Source organism: Furipterus horrens, unplaced genomic scaffold, assembly GCF_987537825.1.
Source record: "Furipterus horrens unplaced genomic scaffold, mFurHor1.1.pri manual_scaffold_3, whole genome shotgun sequence".
NCBI classification, from domain to species: Eukaryota; Metazoa; Chordata; class Mammalia; order Chiroptera; family Furipteridae; genus Furipterus; species Furipterus horrens.
The window spans coordinates 90128795-90147579 of NW_028327173.1; the positions used below are offsets into that span (position 1 = coordinate 90128795).

The 18785-nt window shown below is 38.4% G+C and overlaps 1 protein-coding gene across 3 annotated transcripts in view; it reads left to right on the top strand.

Moving 5' to 3' along the window:
- Positions 1–18785, top strand: part of DSP (desmoplakin) — a 39905-nt gene that overhangs the window by 13331 nt on the left and 7789 nt on the right. For all 3 annotated transcript variants that reach the window (XM_090269853.1, XM_090269854.1, XM_090269855.1), the window contains exons 3-22: positions 68–216; positions 946–1120; positions 4555–4683; positions 5606–5656; positions 6548–6709; positions 7480–7584; positions 8413–8508; positions 8804–8929; positions 9463–9615; positions 10762–10916; positions 11720–11846; positions 12632–12833; positions 13104–13330; positions 13984–14150; positions 14591–14729; positions 15298–15491; positions 16492–16654; positions 17148–17231; positions 17654–17761; positions 18340–18438. In XM_090269853.1, the coding sequence (XP_090125979.1) occupies positions 68–216; positions 946–1120; positions 4555–4683; positions 5606–5656; positions 6548–6709; positions 7480–7584; positions 8413–8508; positions 8804–8929; positions 9463–9615; positions 10762–10916; positions 11720–11846; positions 12632–12833; positions 13104–13330; positions 13984–14150; positions 14591–14729; positions 15298–15491; positions 16492–16654; positions 17148–17231; positions 17654–17761; positions 18340–18438 (2811 nt within the window). The remainder of the gene's footprint in view (positions 1–67; positions 217–945; positions 1121–4554; positions 4684–5605; positions 5657–6547; positions 6710–7479; positions 7585–8412; positions 8509–8803; positions 8930–9462; positions 9616–10761; positions 10917–11719; positions 11847–12631; positions 12834–13103; positions 13331–13983; positions 14151–14590; positions 14730–15297; positions 15492–16491; positions 16655–17147; positions 17232–17653; positions 17762–18339; positions 18439–18785) is intronic.

The following is an 18785-nucleotide window of genomic DNA, read 5'->3' on the forward strand; positions in this document are numbered from 1 at the left end:
CTGGCAAAAATTTAAAATACAGTTCACAAATTTTGGCTAATGAACCTACCTTTATTCTTCCTTTTAGGAACTGAGATATGGAGATGGAATACAACTGGCTCGGAGCAGAGAGCTGGATGAGTGTTTCGCTCAGGCCAATGATCAGATGGAAATTACTGATAGCTTGATCAGAGAGATGCGGCAGATGGGTCAGCCTTGCGATGCTTATCAGAAAAGGTATTCCCAGAGAGCATGAATGCAGAAGAATGTCATACACCCAGTTACATTCAATCCCCTGACTCAGGTCTTCCCTTGAAGGAAGCACAGATACTCACAAGGTCAGGCTCGCTTAGTTGGTATTTTGCAGCTTTATGTCTGTCTAATACAAATTGACTAAAACCACCACCTTCATCTTTTGTGGAATCAAAGCTGCCACGAGAATTGAACAGACCTGCCCAAAAGAGTGTGCTTATTTTAAAGGGCTGAGTCTGTTATGCAAACCTTACCTCCATTCAGGGGACAGCAAAGGTCTTTGGTGCCCAGCATTCGTCTTTTAAGAGTCTAATATCAAGTCAAGCTCAGTTTAATGAAAACAAAATTGAGAGTCTTAGAGCTGGAAATGCAATTTAAAGCAGAGATGTACAGTCTGATTTTGCTCTCATGGTACCTGGAATTTTACTCTCAAAACCCGCAGGGTAAAACTCAAGAGAAAGTGAAAGGTGTGGCCAGTTTAGGCAAAGCCAGTGGCACGTTCTATAATGTTTCATGCTTTTAGCATCAGAATATTTAAGTTTTTGTATGTGACTCAGATTCACATCATGTGGTAAAGAAAAATATTCTTCAAATAAAAACATTTGTGACCTCTGTACTGACACAAAAGAGACTCAGCAAAGGGGAAATTTGCCCAGCACGTGTTTTCATGGGCAGTTTTCCTATGCTGGTATAATTGTTTTCCTTTCCTTTCAGACTGCTTCAGCTCCAGGAGCAAATGCGTGCCCTATATAAAGCCATCAGTGTCCCCCGAGTCCGAAGGGCCAGCTCCAAGGGTGGTGGAGGGTACACCTGTCAGAGTGGCTCCGGGTGGGATGAATTCACCAAGCGTGTCACCAGTGAAGGTCTGGGGTGGATGAGGCAGCAGAGGGTAAGTAATCAGCTTCCAGGGGGTCAGGGGCTGGTTCACTAACATCCCAGGTCTGTGTAGGCCAGGAGAATGGAACAGGCAGGGTCCACCCAGTGGTCAGGACCACAAAGCATGTTCTGGACCTCAGCTAACAGCAATGACTTGCTCTTTTTAGAATTGTCCTCATATACAATTTGAAAATGGGCTTTTATTTTTGCAATGAATGAAACTTGTCAGCCCCCCCCCCCGTATGACATAGAAAATCATCCTCATTGTTTTACAATCATACTTTATCACACAGGTAATATTTAACAGGTATAATTTCATTAATAGATGTTGACTATTTAGCTCTCTGTGCACAACTGGAAAATCTGTTGTGGGACTTTATGTGCTAAAAAATTTCACTGTTCTACTTCAGTGATAACTGATTTTATCTGTTATTGATAGGTACTTAAAAAAGAATGTTGTGGAAGTTCATTTAAAATGTTAACAAATTTGGAGGAGCTGGAAACACTAAAACTGGATATTCTGGTTTGGGCTCACTGGTTGCTTACCTTATATTTTTGAAGTGTCAGCTCTCTTGTGCAATCATTACTTACGTCACTGGTGTGGGAGTGAAGTTAAGTAATCACAAGAAGTGTGTGTGCTGAGCCTTTCCCTGGAACCGTAGTTTCTACAAATATTTTTCAATGTTAATTACTGTTTTGTTGTTTTATGTAGTAATTATACGCTGTAATGAACAGGTGGCAGTAGAAATATGCCATAATCATGTAGATGGGAATTTAATCATGAAAACCTGGCACTAATGAACCTTCCTTCTCCTGAGAAGATGCCTATGTCAGAATGATAAGTTATGGAGAGACCATTTGTTTTGCAATGTGGTTGTGGTTGTAAGAAATACTGGTTATTTATTTATTTTCAGAGAGAGGAGAAGGGAGGGAGAAAGAGGGAGGGAAACATTAATGTACAAGAAATGTTTTGGTTGCCTCTCGCATGCCCCTAACTGGGGACCTGGCACATCACCCAGGCATGTGCCCTGACTGGGAATCAAACTGGTGACCTTTAGGTTAGAAGGCCGGCACTTCATCCACTGAGCCACACCAGCCCAGGCAGAAATACTGCTTTTATTACTTGTTCTTGAAACAATTTAGCAGTGGTTCTAAAGTTTCTTGACAACTTAAAAATTTTTCTATATGTACTTTCCTAAGTGATGCTGGCTTATGGGAGTAAACATTCATTCATTAAGTTTTTCTCCCACTTATTATAAGAACCATATAACACTATTACAGAAGGTAGGCTAAAAGTAAGTTAGTAATCCCAGATACCTAACTACAAACATTTTTGCATGTTTTCAAATTCCCTTCTAATCTTTTTTTTTTTTAGTTGAGGTATAATTGACATATAATATTATATGAGTTTCAGATGTACAACATAGTGATTCAGCATTGTATACATTGTAAAATTCCCTTCTAATCTCCAAACACATTCTTTTGAGCAGTTTATAGGTATTGGCATCATGCCAGAAACTGAGGGTTCAAAAATTATGTTCTATGGCCCTAAAAATGAATATTATTGAAGAAAACAAGATACATACATCCAAATGTCAAGTTTCTATGAAGAGCAGAGTGGGGTTAAATACTGTATTTGAGCTGTATTAAAATCCTGCTCAGATGGGACTAGGGGTAGGGATGGCGCATCAGTACCTGTGGAATGGAAGTACCTGGTTAAAGGAAGGCTTGATGGGGCTTGAACTACATCTTAAAGATCGGGGATGTTAGGTTAAACAACCTTTGAACCAAATTAGGAAATGTCAAATTCCCTAATTTCTTTTTTTTTTCTTTTTCTTTCCTAATTCTTTTTTAGTATGACAGTTATGTAAAATGACCACTTAGATTTTATCATTTTCTGTATTCATGTTGAGTATAGCTCTGTAAGGATTTCTTTGTAGCAAAGGCTCAACATTTTAAAATTTTGGAAAATGGCATTATCACTTGGACTCAGTTTTCTGTTGTGGTGTTGACAGCATTTTGTAACAGTTGATGAGTGATGCTTTTCAGATCAGGTGGCCCCTATGGTTTCAAAAGAACTATGCAGTTTTATCACGTATTGCTGGTTTGTTCTGGGCTTCTCTTGGGCCCCTTTCTTCTTATCCCTTCTTCTGCAAAGCATAGCTTGCATTCTTCCTCTCATTCCCAGGAGACAGGGCTGCAGGGCCCAGCTGATAAGAGAGCAGTGTTCCCAGCAGTACAGTCAGTAGGCAGTCACGCATCTCCTGTGCCAGGTTTTTGTTTTGTTTCCCTGACTTGTGTTTCTGCTGATGGACCAGTCAGATACTATACACCTGGATGGTAATGAGGGGCTTGAACGGGAGCCTGACCATCGTATTAACGTCCCAGTGCACTCACCTGTTTCTGTTAAAGCCAAAATGAGCTGTGGGAGAGAAGGGTCAAAGTCCTGGGTAAATTTCAGTTGTCTGACTCTGAAATGGCTCCCCTTGCTGAAAGCTTGCCAAGTATATTAGAACATGGATGTGGCTTAGAACAATATGTGTTATGTTCTTGCTGTAATACGAGACTGGACTGCTTGCCCTTGGCGTGTCTTGGAGATGACACAGGTGATTTGGAAATTTACATGAGCTCGTGCAGAAGATGAGATAATAGACTTGCCACAGCGTGAAATTTATGGAATAACATGTATGATTCTTATTATGTGGCATTCTTAACTTTGAAGTAGTAGAGACAAAAGAAGTTATATTTAATTTTTAAAAAGTTAATCTAAATCCACAATTTCAATGTTGCCAACATTAACTGAAGTTCAGGCATTACATGTATCTTGTGACTTCTCTTTGAAATTGGCCATAGGGAGTTTTGCATCCTAAAAGGTAATGGTAAATGCTGGATTTAAAGAGTCAACAATTATATTAATCAAAACAATTTAAAGAAAAACAACAAAAATACTTTTAGGTTAGCTATTTCACTTGGGAAGTACTATATGATTTTTCTGATGCCCATTTAAAAATGCCTGACTATAGAAACTTACTGGTATTTTATAACATATGTTAGGTATAATAAGTAGGTGTGTCTAAACTATATATACACATACACATGCCACTTGCATGTACACATGTAAATCTTTTGTCTTCAGAGGACATGATCTAGGCTTCAAGAATCTCATTTCTGAATTCCCTCTCAGCCCATCTTGAGCTGAGATCAGACAAGTTAAGGCGAGTTTTTGCAACGCCCATTAGCTGTTCGGAAATCCCAAGCCTTTAAACACACACACACACACACACACACACACACACACACACACTTTTTGGTTTCAGTATTGAGTATTTATATCTTCAGGTTGATGTAAAGGAAGCTGTGTATGTCCCTGGTACGCTGACCCCTGATTGTAGATAAGATGTGCCAGATGCACAGGATTGGAAATGAAGGCCACTCTCTCCCTCGCAGGTGGAGATGGATGTGATGTCCTGGGGTGTGGACCCGGCCTCGGTGGAGCAGAACATCAACAGCCACAGAAGCATCCACAATGCCATTGGAGACTACCGCTGGCAGCTGGACAAAATTAAAGCCGACCTGGTACTTTGAAGTGTTGCACTTCAGAGTCTCCAAAGAGCATAGTGAAGGGTTGTGTGATTACTTGGGTTCCAGGCAGTTTTGTCTGAGACATTAGTCTGTGACTTCTTTCCCAGATGGAAATTTTTAAAAATCCCATTTCATAAATGGGGAAGTAGAATTCAATAGATCTACTGGAGATTGTGTTAACACTGGGGTTGGGGGTGGGGAGGTGAGTAGTTAAACAAAAAGCTAAGGGCATACAGACACTCATTTGTGTATAGTTTGTAAATGAGTATTTTGAGGGTGGTAGTTCTTTTCTGCAGAACACAGAGTATCCCTTCAAATAGAGAAAATCTGACAATCATAGTGTTTTATGTCCTTGGTGAATTCTTTTCTATGTGGTAGTTAAAATGTATCTACTGGGGGAAATTAGGTCTCGTCCTGATACCTTTCCTTTGTTGAAAAGACTGACTTGAAGCTGGGTGGAGAATTACAACATAAAATATTCCTCTGATTTTAAGCACTCAGTTTCTCCCCAGATTTCTATACCCCCCTTTTTTTTAAAAAAACTTATAACAGAGCTACTTCTTCTGGCTTTCTTTTTTGCCTTACTTTTGTCCACTTGACTATCTGGCCAATTTTCCCAAAGATCTAGGGAGTTCTAAATCGTATTTTCACACTCTCACAATTTTGTAACAAGTGAGTCTGTGGGTGGCCATGATCAGGCGTCCATCTGTGGAGATGGCACCGCCAGGCTAGCGCGGGTTTGCCTTCAGACTAGGGGGAAAGGTCCCTGTAGGTGAAAGATTTCCTAAAGAAAACAGTCTTTCTCTCTAAGGGTGTAAACTCAGTATCTGACAAAAAGGGAGTTTAGAGGGGCTGCTGTTTCTCTGCACACCCACAAGGGGAATGAAATCATTACCTGCTGTTTGTTGCCTTCTAGCGCGAGAAGTCTGCCATCTACCAGTTGGAGGAGGAGTATGAAAACCTGCTGGTAAGCCGACTTATTTCTGATGCCTCTGCCTTGGTTCAGTTCTGCTCCATAACTATGGAGCGAGCGCTGCTTTGGAGTAAGGCACCTGCTAGGTGTTATGCCTGATGACTGGAAGTACCTGGAAGTACCTCAGGCACTTAGAGATACTAATTTCATTTCTGCTGCTGACATTTTCTTTAGGGCTGAATTTTAAAAGATTTTTTTCTGAAGACTGTACTAAGTGCTGTTCTTATTTGCAAGTTAAGTGTCACCTCAATAGCACTTGTTAAATACTTGCAGTTAAAGCAATAAAGCTTTTCCACTTGTGAATTACAATCTTTTTATGAGATAGGAGGTTTACCGGGCCATTTTATGATAAACTCTGAATCAATTACTTGACTTACAAGAAGAGATATTTTTTTTTCATTCTTCTGCCTATTTGTATTACGCCATTGTTACTTTTTCAATGTTTTCTTATTGGCAGTGCTAGTTTTTAAATAATGTGGTTACTATTGACACAATTGTTTCCTATTAGTTCTGGGGTATGATGGATGGCATCTTGAGTTTTTGGGGTATAGGAGAGGGCAGGAAAAGCTTGCTTTATCTTTTTAAGAATCCCATTTTCCCCTTTATAGTCTAAAACTAATTATTGAACTCAAACACCAGTATCTGAATCAAGAGCCTTCTGAATTCGGCTGTTCCACTGAATCTAAAATTGCTCCCTTATTCGTAGTAAGTTTGGATGAGTCCCGTACCAGGTGGTCAGTGAATGGAAGAGGTTAACATTTTACTGATTCTTGTGCTTTTTTTTTTTGGTAAAAGGGACCACATGGATGTATCTGTGAAATCTGCAGAGAATACCATTAATCTGCATATTGTTATCCTAATGCTGATTTTGAACATCCTGTGCAGAAAGCGTCCTTTGAGAGAATGGATCACCTGCGACAGTTGCAGAACATCATCCAGGCCGCCTCCCGAGAGATCATGTGGATCAATGACTGTGAGGAGGAGGAGCTGCTCTATGATTGGAGTGACAAGAACACCAACATTGCTCAGAAACAAGAGGCCTTCTCTGTAAGCTTGCCCCACCCCAAGTGTTCCTGGATGCTTGCCTCAAGGCTGTTCCCTTAGAGGCCTAGGAGGTGGGGGTGAATGGATTTGTAATAATTTATCAGCCAGTTGTAATTCAGCCTGTGTTCAAGTGGTCATGAAAACCTTCCTTTCAGTGACTTAAGAGGGACAATGCATTAACATCCCAGAAAATTATAGTGTTAAGAATTCGTTCTTTTCACATATCCTGGAGTGTATGTAGCATAGCAGCATGGTGGATTAAAACCTGAAATTAGAAAATCTCAGTGTTCATTGTATCTCTGTCACTCTATTTGGACAAGACATGTCTGGCATCAGCCACATACTTGATAAGCTCAAACATCCATTTAGGTCTGAAAAATTCAAGGATTCTTTTTTTTTAATAGAGTTTCTTTGTTTTTTTTTCTATTTTTATTTTTTATTAATCTTGGGAGGTGGTGGGGGGAGAGAGAGAGAGAAACATTGAATTTTTGTTCCACTTATTTATGCATTCATTGGTTGCTTCTTGTGTATTCCTCGACCGAGGATCAAACTCACAACCTTGGCGTATTGGGATGATGCTCTAACTGAGCTACTTGGCCAGGGCAAAAAACAAAACAAAACAAAAAAAAACCTAGGGTTCTTGAGGAAAAAGCTCGGATTCTTTGGCATTGTCCATTTCCCAAATACAGTTTTGTATTTACCATCCTATGGTGGAAATGCTGGAAGGCCGATGGTGACTTACTCTGAAGGATTTGTTCTTCTTTCATTCACAGATACGCATGAGTCAACTGGAAGTTAAGGAAAAGGAGCTCAATAAGCTTAAACAAGAAAGTGACCAACTTGTTCTCAATCAGCATCCAGCTTCAGACAAAATTGAGGTAGACTTCATGAGATTTACATTTCTATTAGGAAAAAAGCAGAAACTTTTCATAAAGTAAGACTGTGCAAATGAACAATTTTTATGCATCATAAAGCCATGACAAGTTTATTTTATATTTTGGGGTCAATACCCTAGACCAGAGCTTGACAGTCTTTCTGGAAAGGACCAAATAATATTTTAGGTTTGCTGGCCATTGGTGTGTGTTGAAATTATTTAACCCTGCCATTGCAGTGTGAAAACAACCATAGCAATATGTAAATGAATGAGCGTGACCGTGTTCCAATAAAACTGTGTGTTTAAATGCAGGCAAGTGGGCCAGATGTGGCTCTTGGGGGCTGTAGTTTGCTGACCTCTGTCCTAGACTGCCATCTGTGGGCTGTGCATTAGCTGTTGGCACTAGTATAGTCACATTGGTTATTAAAAATTTTTAAATATTTCTGTATCAGTTGGGAAATGTCATTGCCCTCCATAGAGGTGTCTTGGACCTCCCTGTGATCTAGGAACAGGCCTTAGTGCAGGGGAGGAACCTTGTTCCAGGACCATCCCCAGTGTCCGTTCTGATTGGTCAGTAGCTGTGCCATTTTGGTGAATGTTTTGACTAATATTCCTAATGGTATCTATTAAAACTGGCTTTAAAATTTAATTTCTACCGTACCAAGGGTTTGCTGTTGGAAAATTCTGTTTTTAATGTTTGGAAAAAAGTTTGCTTGATTTGGAATTAGATAAAAAATACTTCATAGCTTCATTCAGGCTCACATATCTATGGGAGAATAGACGCCTCCATATGGCTGAGTGGTGGTGGACAGCTGATGTCTTCTTGTTCCAGGCATACATGGATACTCTTCAGACACAGTGGAGCTGGATTCTTCAGATCACCAAATGCATTGATGTTCACCTCAAAGAAAATGCTGCCTACTTTCAGGTTTTTATGCTTAGTAATAATTTAATTGTCTTTTAGGTCTTAATTCCTTATCTTTTGACTGTTTTAAAAAGTACTGAAAACAATCTTCAAAGTATTGCCTAAATCCTATTTTTGGTTTTTAATTTAGAGGAACATAGATTGGTAGGTTAATATATAATACTATCTGCTCTAAGCTTTTCATTAGACACCTATCAAACAGACTTCTAGGGAAGGTAGTCCTTGAAATAGAAATAGTAGATGATATTGCTTATTGAGTTGCTTTTCATTGACACTGGATCACTCTCATTCTTAATAGTTTTTTGAAGAGGCCCAGTCAACTGAAGCCTACCTGAAGGGTCTTCAAGACTCCATCAGAAAGAAGTACCCCTGTGACAAGAACATGCCCCTGCAGCGCCTTCTGGACCAGATCAAGGAGCTGGAGGTATTATCTTCAGACCCAGGTCCTGGGCAGCCTTACACAGGAGATAGCACGCCCTACCTGATGCAGTACAGACTGCTGATGTGCATTGTTGTATAGAAGAGTGTGTGCCCAAAGCTCACACAAGCTTTTTCTTCATCTTTCATTGGCTTTTCTCAAAATAAATTTCTTTATAGGCTCAGCTACTGTTGAAAATTACTTTAGGTAAAGTAATTACTATTGCTCAAAATGAAAATGGAGAGAATAACATGAAAATTCCTTTGGGAAAACGTACTTTAAGTTTTATCAATGTCCTTTTACACAGTGATATTCTTTCCTGCCCACTTCAGTCACAGCTATGTAGCTTCTGGAGTCGCTCATTATGAAAGGTTCCTATATTCTCTGAAGATAAATGATTTTGTGGCTTTTTATAGCAAATGCAACTATAGCACTATTTCATTTGTAATGTCATAGTAGCTACATTAATGTCATTTGAGGATCTTTAGTAAAAAATTCAGAGGATCTATGTTAAGGTATGATTTTATTTGCAATTGCAGAAAGAACGAGAGAAAATCCTTGAATACAAGCGCCAGGTTCAGAACTTGGTGAACAAGTCCAAGAAGATTGTGCAGCTGAAGCCACGTAACCCAGACTACAGAAGCAGTAAACCCATTATTCTTAGGGCTCTGTGTGACTACAAACAAGACCAGGTGTGTACTCATATATGCAGAGTGATAGTAAAGCTTTCCCTTCCTCTACATGTAGATTTTTGTCAATCAAAAGAGCAGAATTTAATGTAGGTTTCAACAAGTGCCACAATAAAATGCTTTTTGCTTTTGTATACAAAGCAGCAAGCGCTGAACAAGCAGAAGCTTGTTCTGAATCCCATGAGAGTTGTCAGTGGTGAAAACAGGGCTTATTTTTAAACTATTCTAAGTCTTCATACTTTTTTTTCTCCTAATGTGCAAAAGTTATTTATCTGTGATCACTCTTATCTTTAAACTGCTAACATAAAAGAAATGAGACATAACCTTTTTGCTGCATATGAAGTGAATGTTAGTGCAGATTTTATGCAGTATTGAGCATATCGCTTCTCCAGGCTCTGTGGTAAATACAAATATTTATAAGGAAAGAGGATGTGTTTTAGTAATTATGTAATTCCCACAGCTCTGTTTTCTTTTGAAAGTTATGGAGGAGTTAAGAAATATAAAACGTGTTTATTGGTTAGATAAGTGTTATAAAAACAGTGACGTTATTTTACCATGCAGAAATGTTTTAGAACTTAGATGGAGAGGAGAAGTAAAAAGTAAGTTGAAAGGGAGATTGAAGCACATAAATATCAGTCTTGTTACATTTCGCTAGTTAAGATAGTTGTCATTCTTAAGTATCCATTTTAAGAAGCTATATAGAGTTAACTTAGAAAAGAAGCAATATAGATGCTGGAGTTAATTCACAAAGTTATTTTTCTGAAGACCCGATACCAGAATTTTTTTATTTAAAAATTTTATTAGCAAATGAACGAGACAAGTGAATCCCACACACTAAAATCTAATATATAAAACATGAAGTCACAAAGAAAACCCATGTGACGAGTTTTTGCTTCTACAAAAGGATTTTTTGGCTGTCTTTGGAAAATTATTTCACCTAATCCACTTTATGCACACGTTTCAGGCTCACATTTGTTATGTAAGGCATCAGTATGGTTGGGTTGTGTAAAGATTATCTTTGAGGAAAAACTGATAAGGTAAAAGGCTCAGGTAGTTTGCAGGTTTTCATCTCTGTTTCTGTCTTGGAGAAGAAAGATAAAAATGTGTATTCATGAATAAAGCCAAAATCCGGGGTTGCTTGCCTTACAGAAAATTGTGCACAAAGGTGATGAGTGCATCCTGAAGGACAACAATGAGCGCAGCAAGTGGTACGTGACGGGTCCGGGAGGCGTGGACATGCTCGTACCCTCTGTCAGTCTGATTATTCCTCCTCCAAATCCTCTGGCTGTGGACCTCGCTGGCAAGTAAGTTGTTGGAGCTCCTCAGGGCCATGACATGAATGGGAGTGGGGGGAAATAGGGCAACTGCTTATACAAGAAACTTGGACACACTGTTTATTACCATAACTCTCCCCTCCCAAAAGGAACCTCATGAAGGCCCCCTTACATTGTCTTACAGTTGGTGTTGAAGATACTATAGTTGTTTATAGGAGGATGAAAAATAATGTCTGACTATGAGAGGGCAAGAGTATGTAATTGTCATATACTCAAAAGGCATTGTTTCAAAGGTCTTCCCTTCTTAGACAATCACTAATTTTGTATGTAGCCACAAGTATAAAATGCCTTTGAAATCAATATTTGCTCATCAGTAGGTGTAATGTTCATTTTATAAGTTGTCCATGGCAGATTCTTCTAAACCACCAGTTGTGGATTCTGAGGGCAGTGTAATGAGCCCTGTGTGCTCTTCTCCAAGCTCGGGCAGCTGTCAGCGTTCTATGACCGCACTCTCCCTGTAGTCTCACCCAGTGTTAGACCTCTGTCAATTAAATAGTGTGTTCTGCAAACAACGTACAACAAAAAGTCATACTGTGTGTTTTGATCAAAATGATTCAGACTGTCTATACTAACATAAATCACTGAGAATGCACTTTTAGAGAGTAAATTAATCCAAATACATTGCAATGTTGAATGTTTTCAAAATAATACAGTCACCCATTACTCTTTTAGTTCTTTAGTTTTTCGTGCAGTCATATAAGCATAGCCAGGTTTCCCATGTGGGACAAAGTTTGAAAGCCAGGATCAGTATGTTTTCTCCTTGTGCTTCCTAGGATCGAGCAATACTATGAAGCCATCTTGGCTCTGTGGAACCAACTCTACATCAACATGAAGAGCCTGGTGTCCTGGCACTATTGCATGATTGACATCGAGAAAATCAGGGCCATGACTATTGCCAAGGTATGTCTCCAGGACCACCGAGGCTGCCTGGAAGAGGCACCAGGCTACTCCCTATAATGCGTGTCTCTACCAGTCACATCTTCTAGTGATGTAGCTAATGTTGTTGAATCTCATTGAGAGAATCAGTTCAGTCTGCCATAGAGGTTCTGGTCTGTCCAATATACAATGGGAGGAATTCACATGTGGCTGGTTACAGTACTCATTAAAGTAACCTGACAGACCAGTAGTACATGTGGAAGAGACACATGGTCCTTTAATATTCTGGATCCTAGTCTTCTTAGATGTAATGGGAAGTTAGGTCATCAGTTATTAAATGGATATCACAGAATTAAAATTTGCAATAGAATTCTTGGAAGTACGTCAAAGCAGTAGTTACTCAAGATCAGTGGTTTTCAAACTGGGGTCTAAGAATTCAGGCGATGGGGTCCTGTCAGGATGACTGGGATGGCAGTGAGGAGAAGGGTATGAAATGGGTAATTTTTGGCTCTCCTTACTTAACCTTTTCTCTTTTTAGTCAGAACAGCTTTTCTTTGACTTGCTTTACATTTGGGGCTTCTGAATAATATTTCATTTGAGGAATAAAATTCTTTAGGAAAAAAAATATCAATGACCCATTGCTATGTTTCTTAGAAGCCATCTCTACACCCTCAAACACCTTTCTATCCTAATGGGCCTATGATGAGCAATGCCGCCAGCCCCATCTCACACAGGGTACTTTTCAGCAGCTTCTTCTTGGTCGCACTGTGGGGGCAACCATGTATCATTTCTCCTTGGTTTACTTCCAGCTGAAAACAATGCGGCAGGAAGATTACCAGAAGACAATATCTGACCTTGAGCTCCATTACCAAGAGTTCATCAGAAACAGCCAAGGCTCAGAAATGTTTGGAGATGACGACAAGCGGAAGATACAGACGCAGTTCACAGATGCGCAGAAACACTACCAGACACTGGTCATTCAGCTCCCCAGCCACCCCCAGCACCCGACAGGTCGGTTGGGAGCATCTTTCTCTCTGTATCAACTACACATGCAGTTTTAAAAAGAAAGTAGTAGGCGTAAAACTAGTTTCAGAATGAGTTCATTGAGAAATAATATAATTCATTTATGTGCTAAATTTTCAGAATCAAAACAAATGAAGTAGCTACGTTTTTATGCAGTATGGCTTTTGTTTCTTTTCTTTTTTTTTTTTTTTTTTGAGGCCCAGCACCCTTTTAACTTGGAATTCTCTGATTTTTTGTGGTCCATACTTATTTTTACAGTAACCACAACTGAAATCACTCATGTTGGTTCCTGCCAAGATGTCAACCATAATAAAGTAATTGAAACCAACAGAGAAAATGACAAGCAGGAAACATGGATGTTGATGGAGCTCCAGAAGATTCGTAGGCAGATGGAGCTTTGTGAGGGCAGGATGGCTCTCAAAAACATCCTTCTGGCAGACCAAGGGTCTTCTCACCATATCACATTGAAAATAAATGAGCTGAAGGTAGGTATCCATTAGTATCTCGCCTGATTCCAGGTGTGTTTGTATTTATCTGCAACCTTACAACAAAAAACAAAACAACCAAAAAAACCCCTCCTGATTTAAATATTCATAGGCAAGAAACATTAAGTTTTGATAAAACAGGTTTTTAGCATGATTTTTTTCCTCTTGCCCATGCTTCCACCTTTGCTGTGAGTTTGTGGGTTGCAGAATCTGGCAATAGTTTTTTCCTTTGTCCCATATAGTACTTTGTTCATTTCAAAAGTTTTCACAAACATTATTTGACTTCTGCCTAAAACAACCTATGACAGGTGCTAGACAGGTGGAATTATTTTTATTTATAGACAGGAAACAGGCACTGAGAAAGCTAGCTGGTTGGTGGAGGAAAAGCTCAAAGACACTGAGGAAGCTGGGATCACAGCCCAGGTGTTTTAGCTCCAAGCTGAGTGATCTCTGGGCACTACTTCTAAATGTCCTAGGTCTAAATTCTATGGGGTCACAGTTATACAGTGCTGATAGGGCCTCCCTGAGGAAGGAAGCGAAAGGTCATGTGAGTCTCTTTCCTGAATCCTTTATATTTAGTGAATTTTTTAAAGACAGAAATATCACAAGAATCACATAGCTAAATCAAAAGAGCTTGCCTTCTTTTTTGACAGAGTGTGCAGAACGATTCTCAAGCAATTGCTGAAGTTCTCAACCAGCTTAAAGATATGCTGGCTAACTTCAGAGGTTCGGAAAAATATTGCTATTTACAGAATGAGGTATTTGGGCTGTTTCAGAAACTGGAAAATATCAATGGCGTTTCAGATGGCTACTTAAATAGGTAATCACAACTAACGCTTATCTCAGACCTTTTGCTTTGCTCAAGCTTTATTGTGTCAGACTTCATTCGCTTTATGCACCTGGCTTGCTGAATCCTTTGCCTTACAGTTTCTGTTTTCACTAGAGGCCTACTTAACAATCTTCTGTGCTTTTGAGGGAGGGTCCTTTAGCTAAGAGTGTTAATTCCACTGTTCTGAGATCTAGTGTATGTTACATTTAAGGTAAACTCTTCAGGCCAGAACTTGGAATTCTTCAGTGAGTGCAAAATGGTTGTCTGAAGTATAGGGGTGGGAAGAGTGTATTCCTCCTGCCTCTTACAAACTAGGCAAAATAAGTTATCTGCTTTAATATTGTTCTCTTTCATTAATTGTGGCAGGAGCCAGATGTTCAGAGTTTAATGAAGTCACCAGCAACACTGTTTGCCTCTTTTACTCTTTACAGCTTATGTGCAGTGCGAGCACTGCTCCAGGCCATTCTCCAAACAGAAGACATGTTAAAGGTTTATGAAGCCAGACTCACTGAAGAGGAAACTGTCTACCTGGATCTGGACAAAGTGGAAGCTTACCGCTGCGGACTGAAGGTAATGTGAAGGGATGTAACAGTGGCCCAGTTTATAGGAAGTAATTCAGGACTTAATCTCCAATGATGAAGCTTCACTAAGTTTTCATGAGTTTTGAGGATTACCAAATTTCATTGGCCACACAGGTTGATATTAATTGTTATCTCTAGTGCATTGTTTTCCAGAGTGTATTAATAAGGAACTATGTGAGAATGTAATTTGTGGTGTGAACAGTCTGGGGAATGCTTAGTTAAATGAAGTTAAACTGGTTTCTTTACTATATAGGACTTCCTAGAACATTAATACATTCATATATGTTATAATTATTCAGGAATGGAATGGAGTGTAATATTTAGCATTTCTCAAACTAATTTACACATTTAATTCTTTTTTAAATGAGATAGCACAAGGAACTAAATCACTGACATAGATATTGGGCAATGCAATCAGTATTTTCCTGAATTGATTATGACTTAAAAATATGAATATTCTAAAGAGTTTTATAAACTTTTTTTAATATGGTGATTTGCATTGAGGCATGAAGTAGGATATGAGATGGATTTGTACTCTTTTTTTTCTCTGATGACAGAAAATTAAAAATGACTTGAACTTGAAGAAGTCATTGTTGGCCACCATGAAGACAGAACTGCAGAAAGCCCAGCAGATCTACTCTCAGACTTCACAGCAGTATCCACTTTATGACCTGGATCTGGGCAAGTTCAGTGAAAAAGTCACACAGCTGACAGATCGCTGGCAGAGAATAGATAAACAGATAGACTACAGGTATGCCAACCTCCTTCTGCACTTCCTTCCCATTTGTTTGTTCCTAAGATAATGTCCTTTGAAATAATCACTATAAAAAATAATGGTTCTGTTTTGTATGTAAATTAGTACAGGTGTTCTATTTAGGGACTGCCTGTGGACAGCTCTGTTGGAAATGGAAAGACAGTACATCACAATGGCCAAACTTGAGCTGCTCGTGCTAGGTGCCATAGAAGACTGAGCATGATCTTTTGTGCTCTATAAACAAGCTCTTGTCATGACTGTTGGGGGAAGTAGATGCTTTTTCATTAAAAGTTTATGAAAATTATATCTTAACAAAGCAATGCCTTACTACACATGAGGGTTTAAAAATATCTCCTGAATCTTGCTTGTAGTTCATTTTACTAGTAGTACTTTTTAAAAACATCTTTATTGATATGTAATTCAAGTCACACAAGTCACCCATTTAATGTGTACAATTCAGTGCTTTTTTAGTATATTCAGAATTGTATAACCATCACCACAATCTTAAGTTCAGAACATTTTCATCACCCCCCAAAAGAAACCCTGGACCCACTAGCTGTCACTGCCTCTCAACTTTCTGTCTGTATAGATTTGCCTGTTCTGGACATTTCATATAAATACAGTCATACAATATATGGTCATTTGTAACTGGCTTTTTTCACTTAGCATAGTGTTTTCAAGGTTCATACATGGTGTAGCATGTGTCAGTACTCCATTTCTTTCTATGGCTGAGTAATATTTTAGGTATGACATATACTACATTTGGCTTGTCCTTTCATCAGTTGATGGTTATTTGGATTGTTTCCAGTTTTTGGCTGTTGTAAAAAATGCTGCTATGAACATTCATGTATAACATTTTGTCTGGATGCATGTTTTCATTTTTCTTGGGTATATACCGAGTGGAATTGCGTGGTCATATGATACTGTATGTTAAATATTTTGAGGGACAATAGCAGTGCTTCAATAATTTTAATAATTTTATCTCTGCTTTCCCTAGATTATGGGACCTGGAGAAACAAATCAAGCAATTAAGGAATTATCGTGATAACTATCAGGCTTTCTGCAAGTGGCTCTATGAGGCCAAACGCCGCCAGGATTCCTTAGAATCCATGAAGTTTGGAGATTCCAACACAGTCATGCGATTTTTGAATGAGCAGAAGGTAAAAATAAACTTGTCATTCCATACCTGTTTTGAAATTATTTGGGTGTAAGCTGTGTTTTCCTCTGCTTTTCATATCAGTGCCTAGGTGTGAAATGATTAATATTACAAGTCTGTTTTGTGAATGCTTAAAGGCTGCCCGGAGTAAAACAATTGAGATGTTTATAAAGAAATGCAATTATGAATATATAAATAACATAATGTTGTACTAAACTGTTTTTATAAATTGAAGTGAAAAGACCAGAAAAAAATTCTGACTAGAAAGTAACCTTTTAGGTAAATAATAAGAAGTTGAAGAGATTTGTTCTTTTTTCTGAATACAACATATGCTCGTGTCTTAAGGTTGAACTGTGAGAATGTGAGGTCAGTAAATGTGGTAATCAACAGAGAGAGAAAAAACAAACAAGTAACAGTGGATAACGAGTGAAATAACATTTATTTAAAAGTATTTATACACTTTAACACTTGTAAATAATATTTTACTTTTTATATAGAACTTGCATAATGAAATTTCTGGCAAACGAGACAAAGCAGAAGAAGTACAAAAAATTGCTGAACTTTGTGCAAATTCAATTAAGGTATGCTGATTTGATAAAGAATGTTGGTATTTCATCAAGAATGTTACATTATTTTCTGATTCACTTTCAAGATTATAAACTCCTTGAAGATAGCAATTATGGGTTTCATATATTCTCTCCTGCAAACCATAAAAATTCGTTATCCATTAACTTGAATTCATTACACATCGGCACTATCTGTGGGAATGAACTGGTCCATTCTTTAGATTGGTGGCATGTGCAGAATTCTCCACTTAGCATACAAAGATGTACTTCTTAGTTTAATAATGCAATATTAGCTGCTTGGGCACTAGATGCACATGATAGCTTTGGGGGTTGGTCATTAGGAATATAGTTTGATGATTTAAACTGTGGAATTGTAGCTGCCAGTAACTCCTTTTAAGTCACTAAGTATGTTTTTCTTAAACTCTGTTATTCTGCAGGATTATGAACTCCAGTTGGCATCATACACCTCAGGACTAGAAACTCTACTGAACATACCTATTAAGAGGACCATGGTTCAGTCTCCCTCTGGGGTGATTCTGCAAGAGGTATGCATGTCATTACAAATCTCTCAGGGCTTGCCCTTCCTTCTGCCTTTTCCCTTTTTCCTGTCCTCTTCATCTTACCTATAGTCCCTAAACTCATCCCTTGTATAGAGTATCCACTCAAAAAGATGGAATAGGAGATTATGTTCCTTCTAGTGCGAATCATCAATATGTAATGCACTTTAGGAAATGATCAGTAGAAGTCTGAATCTGTTGTCTATATATTAGAATCTTCGCAGAAATTAGGCTTAAAGTCTGGACTTAATGAGGGAGGCTTTTACAAAGTAAAAAATATCTTGTGGATTTTCAAAAGACAACTTTTTCCTGAAGATGTCAGGGAACATCACCCACCAGGGGGGTTAGTGGAGACACCCTGAAGTGATAAGGATGGACTACAATGTTTTTAGCCCTTTATTTTGGTGTACTATTAGAATTTAGCATTGGCATGCATGAAAGAAGGGAATTCACTCTTTAAATTATAATTTTACTATTTCATTGTTTTTAAAAAATTAATCAACTTGCATATGACTTTTTTTAGAATGTAACACCTTTTTTTGGTTCTTTCACTCCTTTTCTCCAAGGCTGTGGATATACATTCTCGGTACATAGAACTACTTACAAAGTCTGGAGACTATTACAGATTCTTAAGTGAGATGCTGAAGAGTTTGGAGGATCTGAAGGTAATTTACTTATTTTCCTTGATGCATCAAGAAATAAAATAGAGTAGAACTTATTTTTAGTGCTTCATTATAACATGGATTTTGGGCATACTTACTGGTAAAAGTATTTTTTCTCTACACAATTAGTATAATACAGTTTGCTCATAAGCGTGGAGTTAATCCCATGCTCTAATATACTGCTTAAAATGCCTTAGGTAATATTTGCAAAATTATAGCTATTTTACCTTGACCCAAACCAGTCATTTTATTTATAGTTTGTTCAAGGAATTTGTTTTATTTCTTGTGTTAAATAAGCCTAAAAGCATCCTAGGTGAGCTGTATTTAAATTTTTTCATGTTGAGTGATTG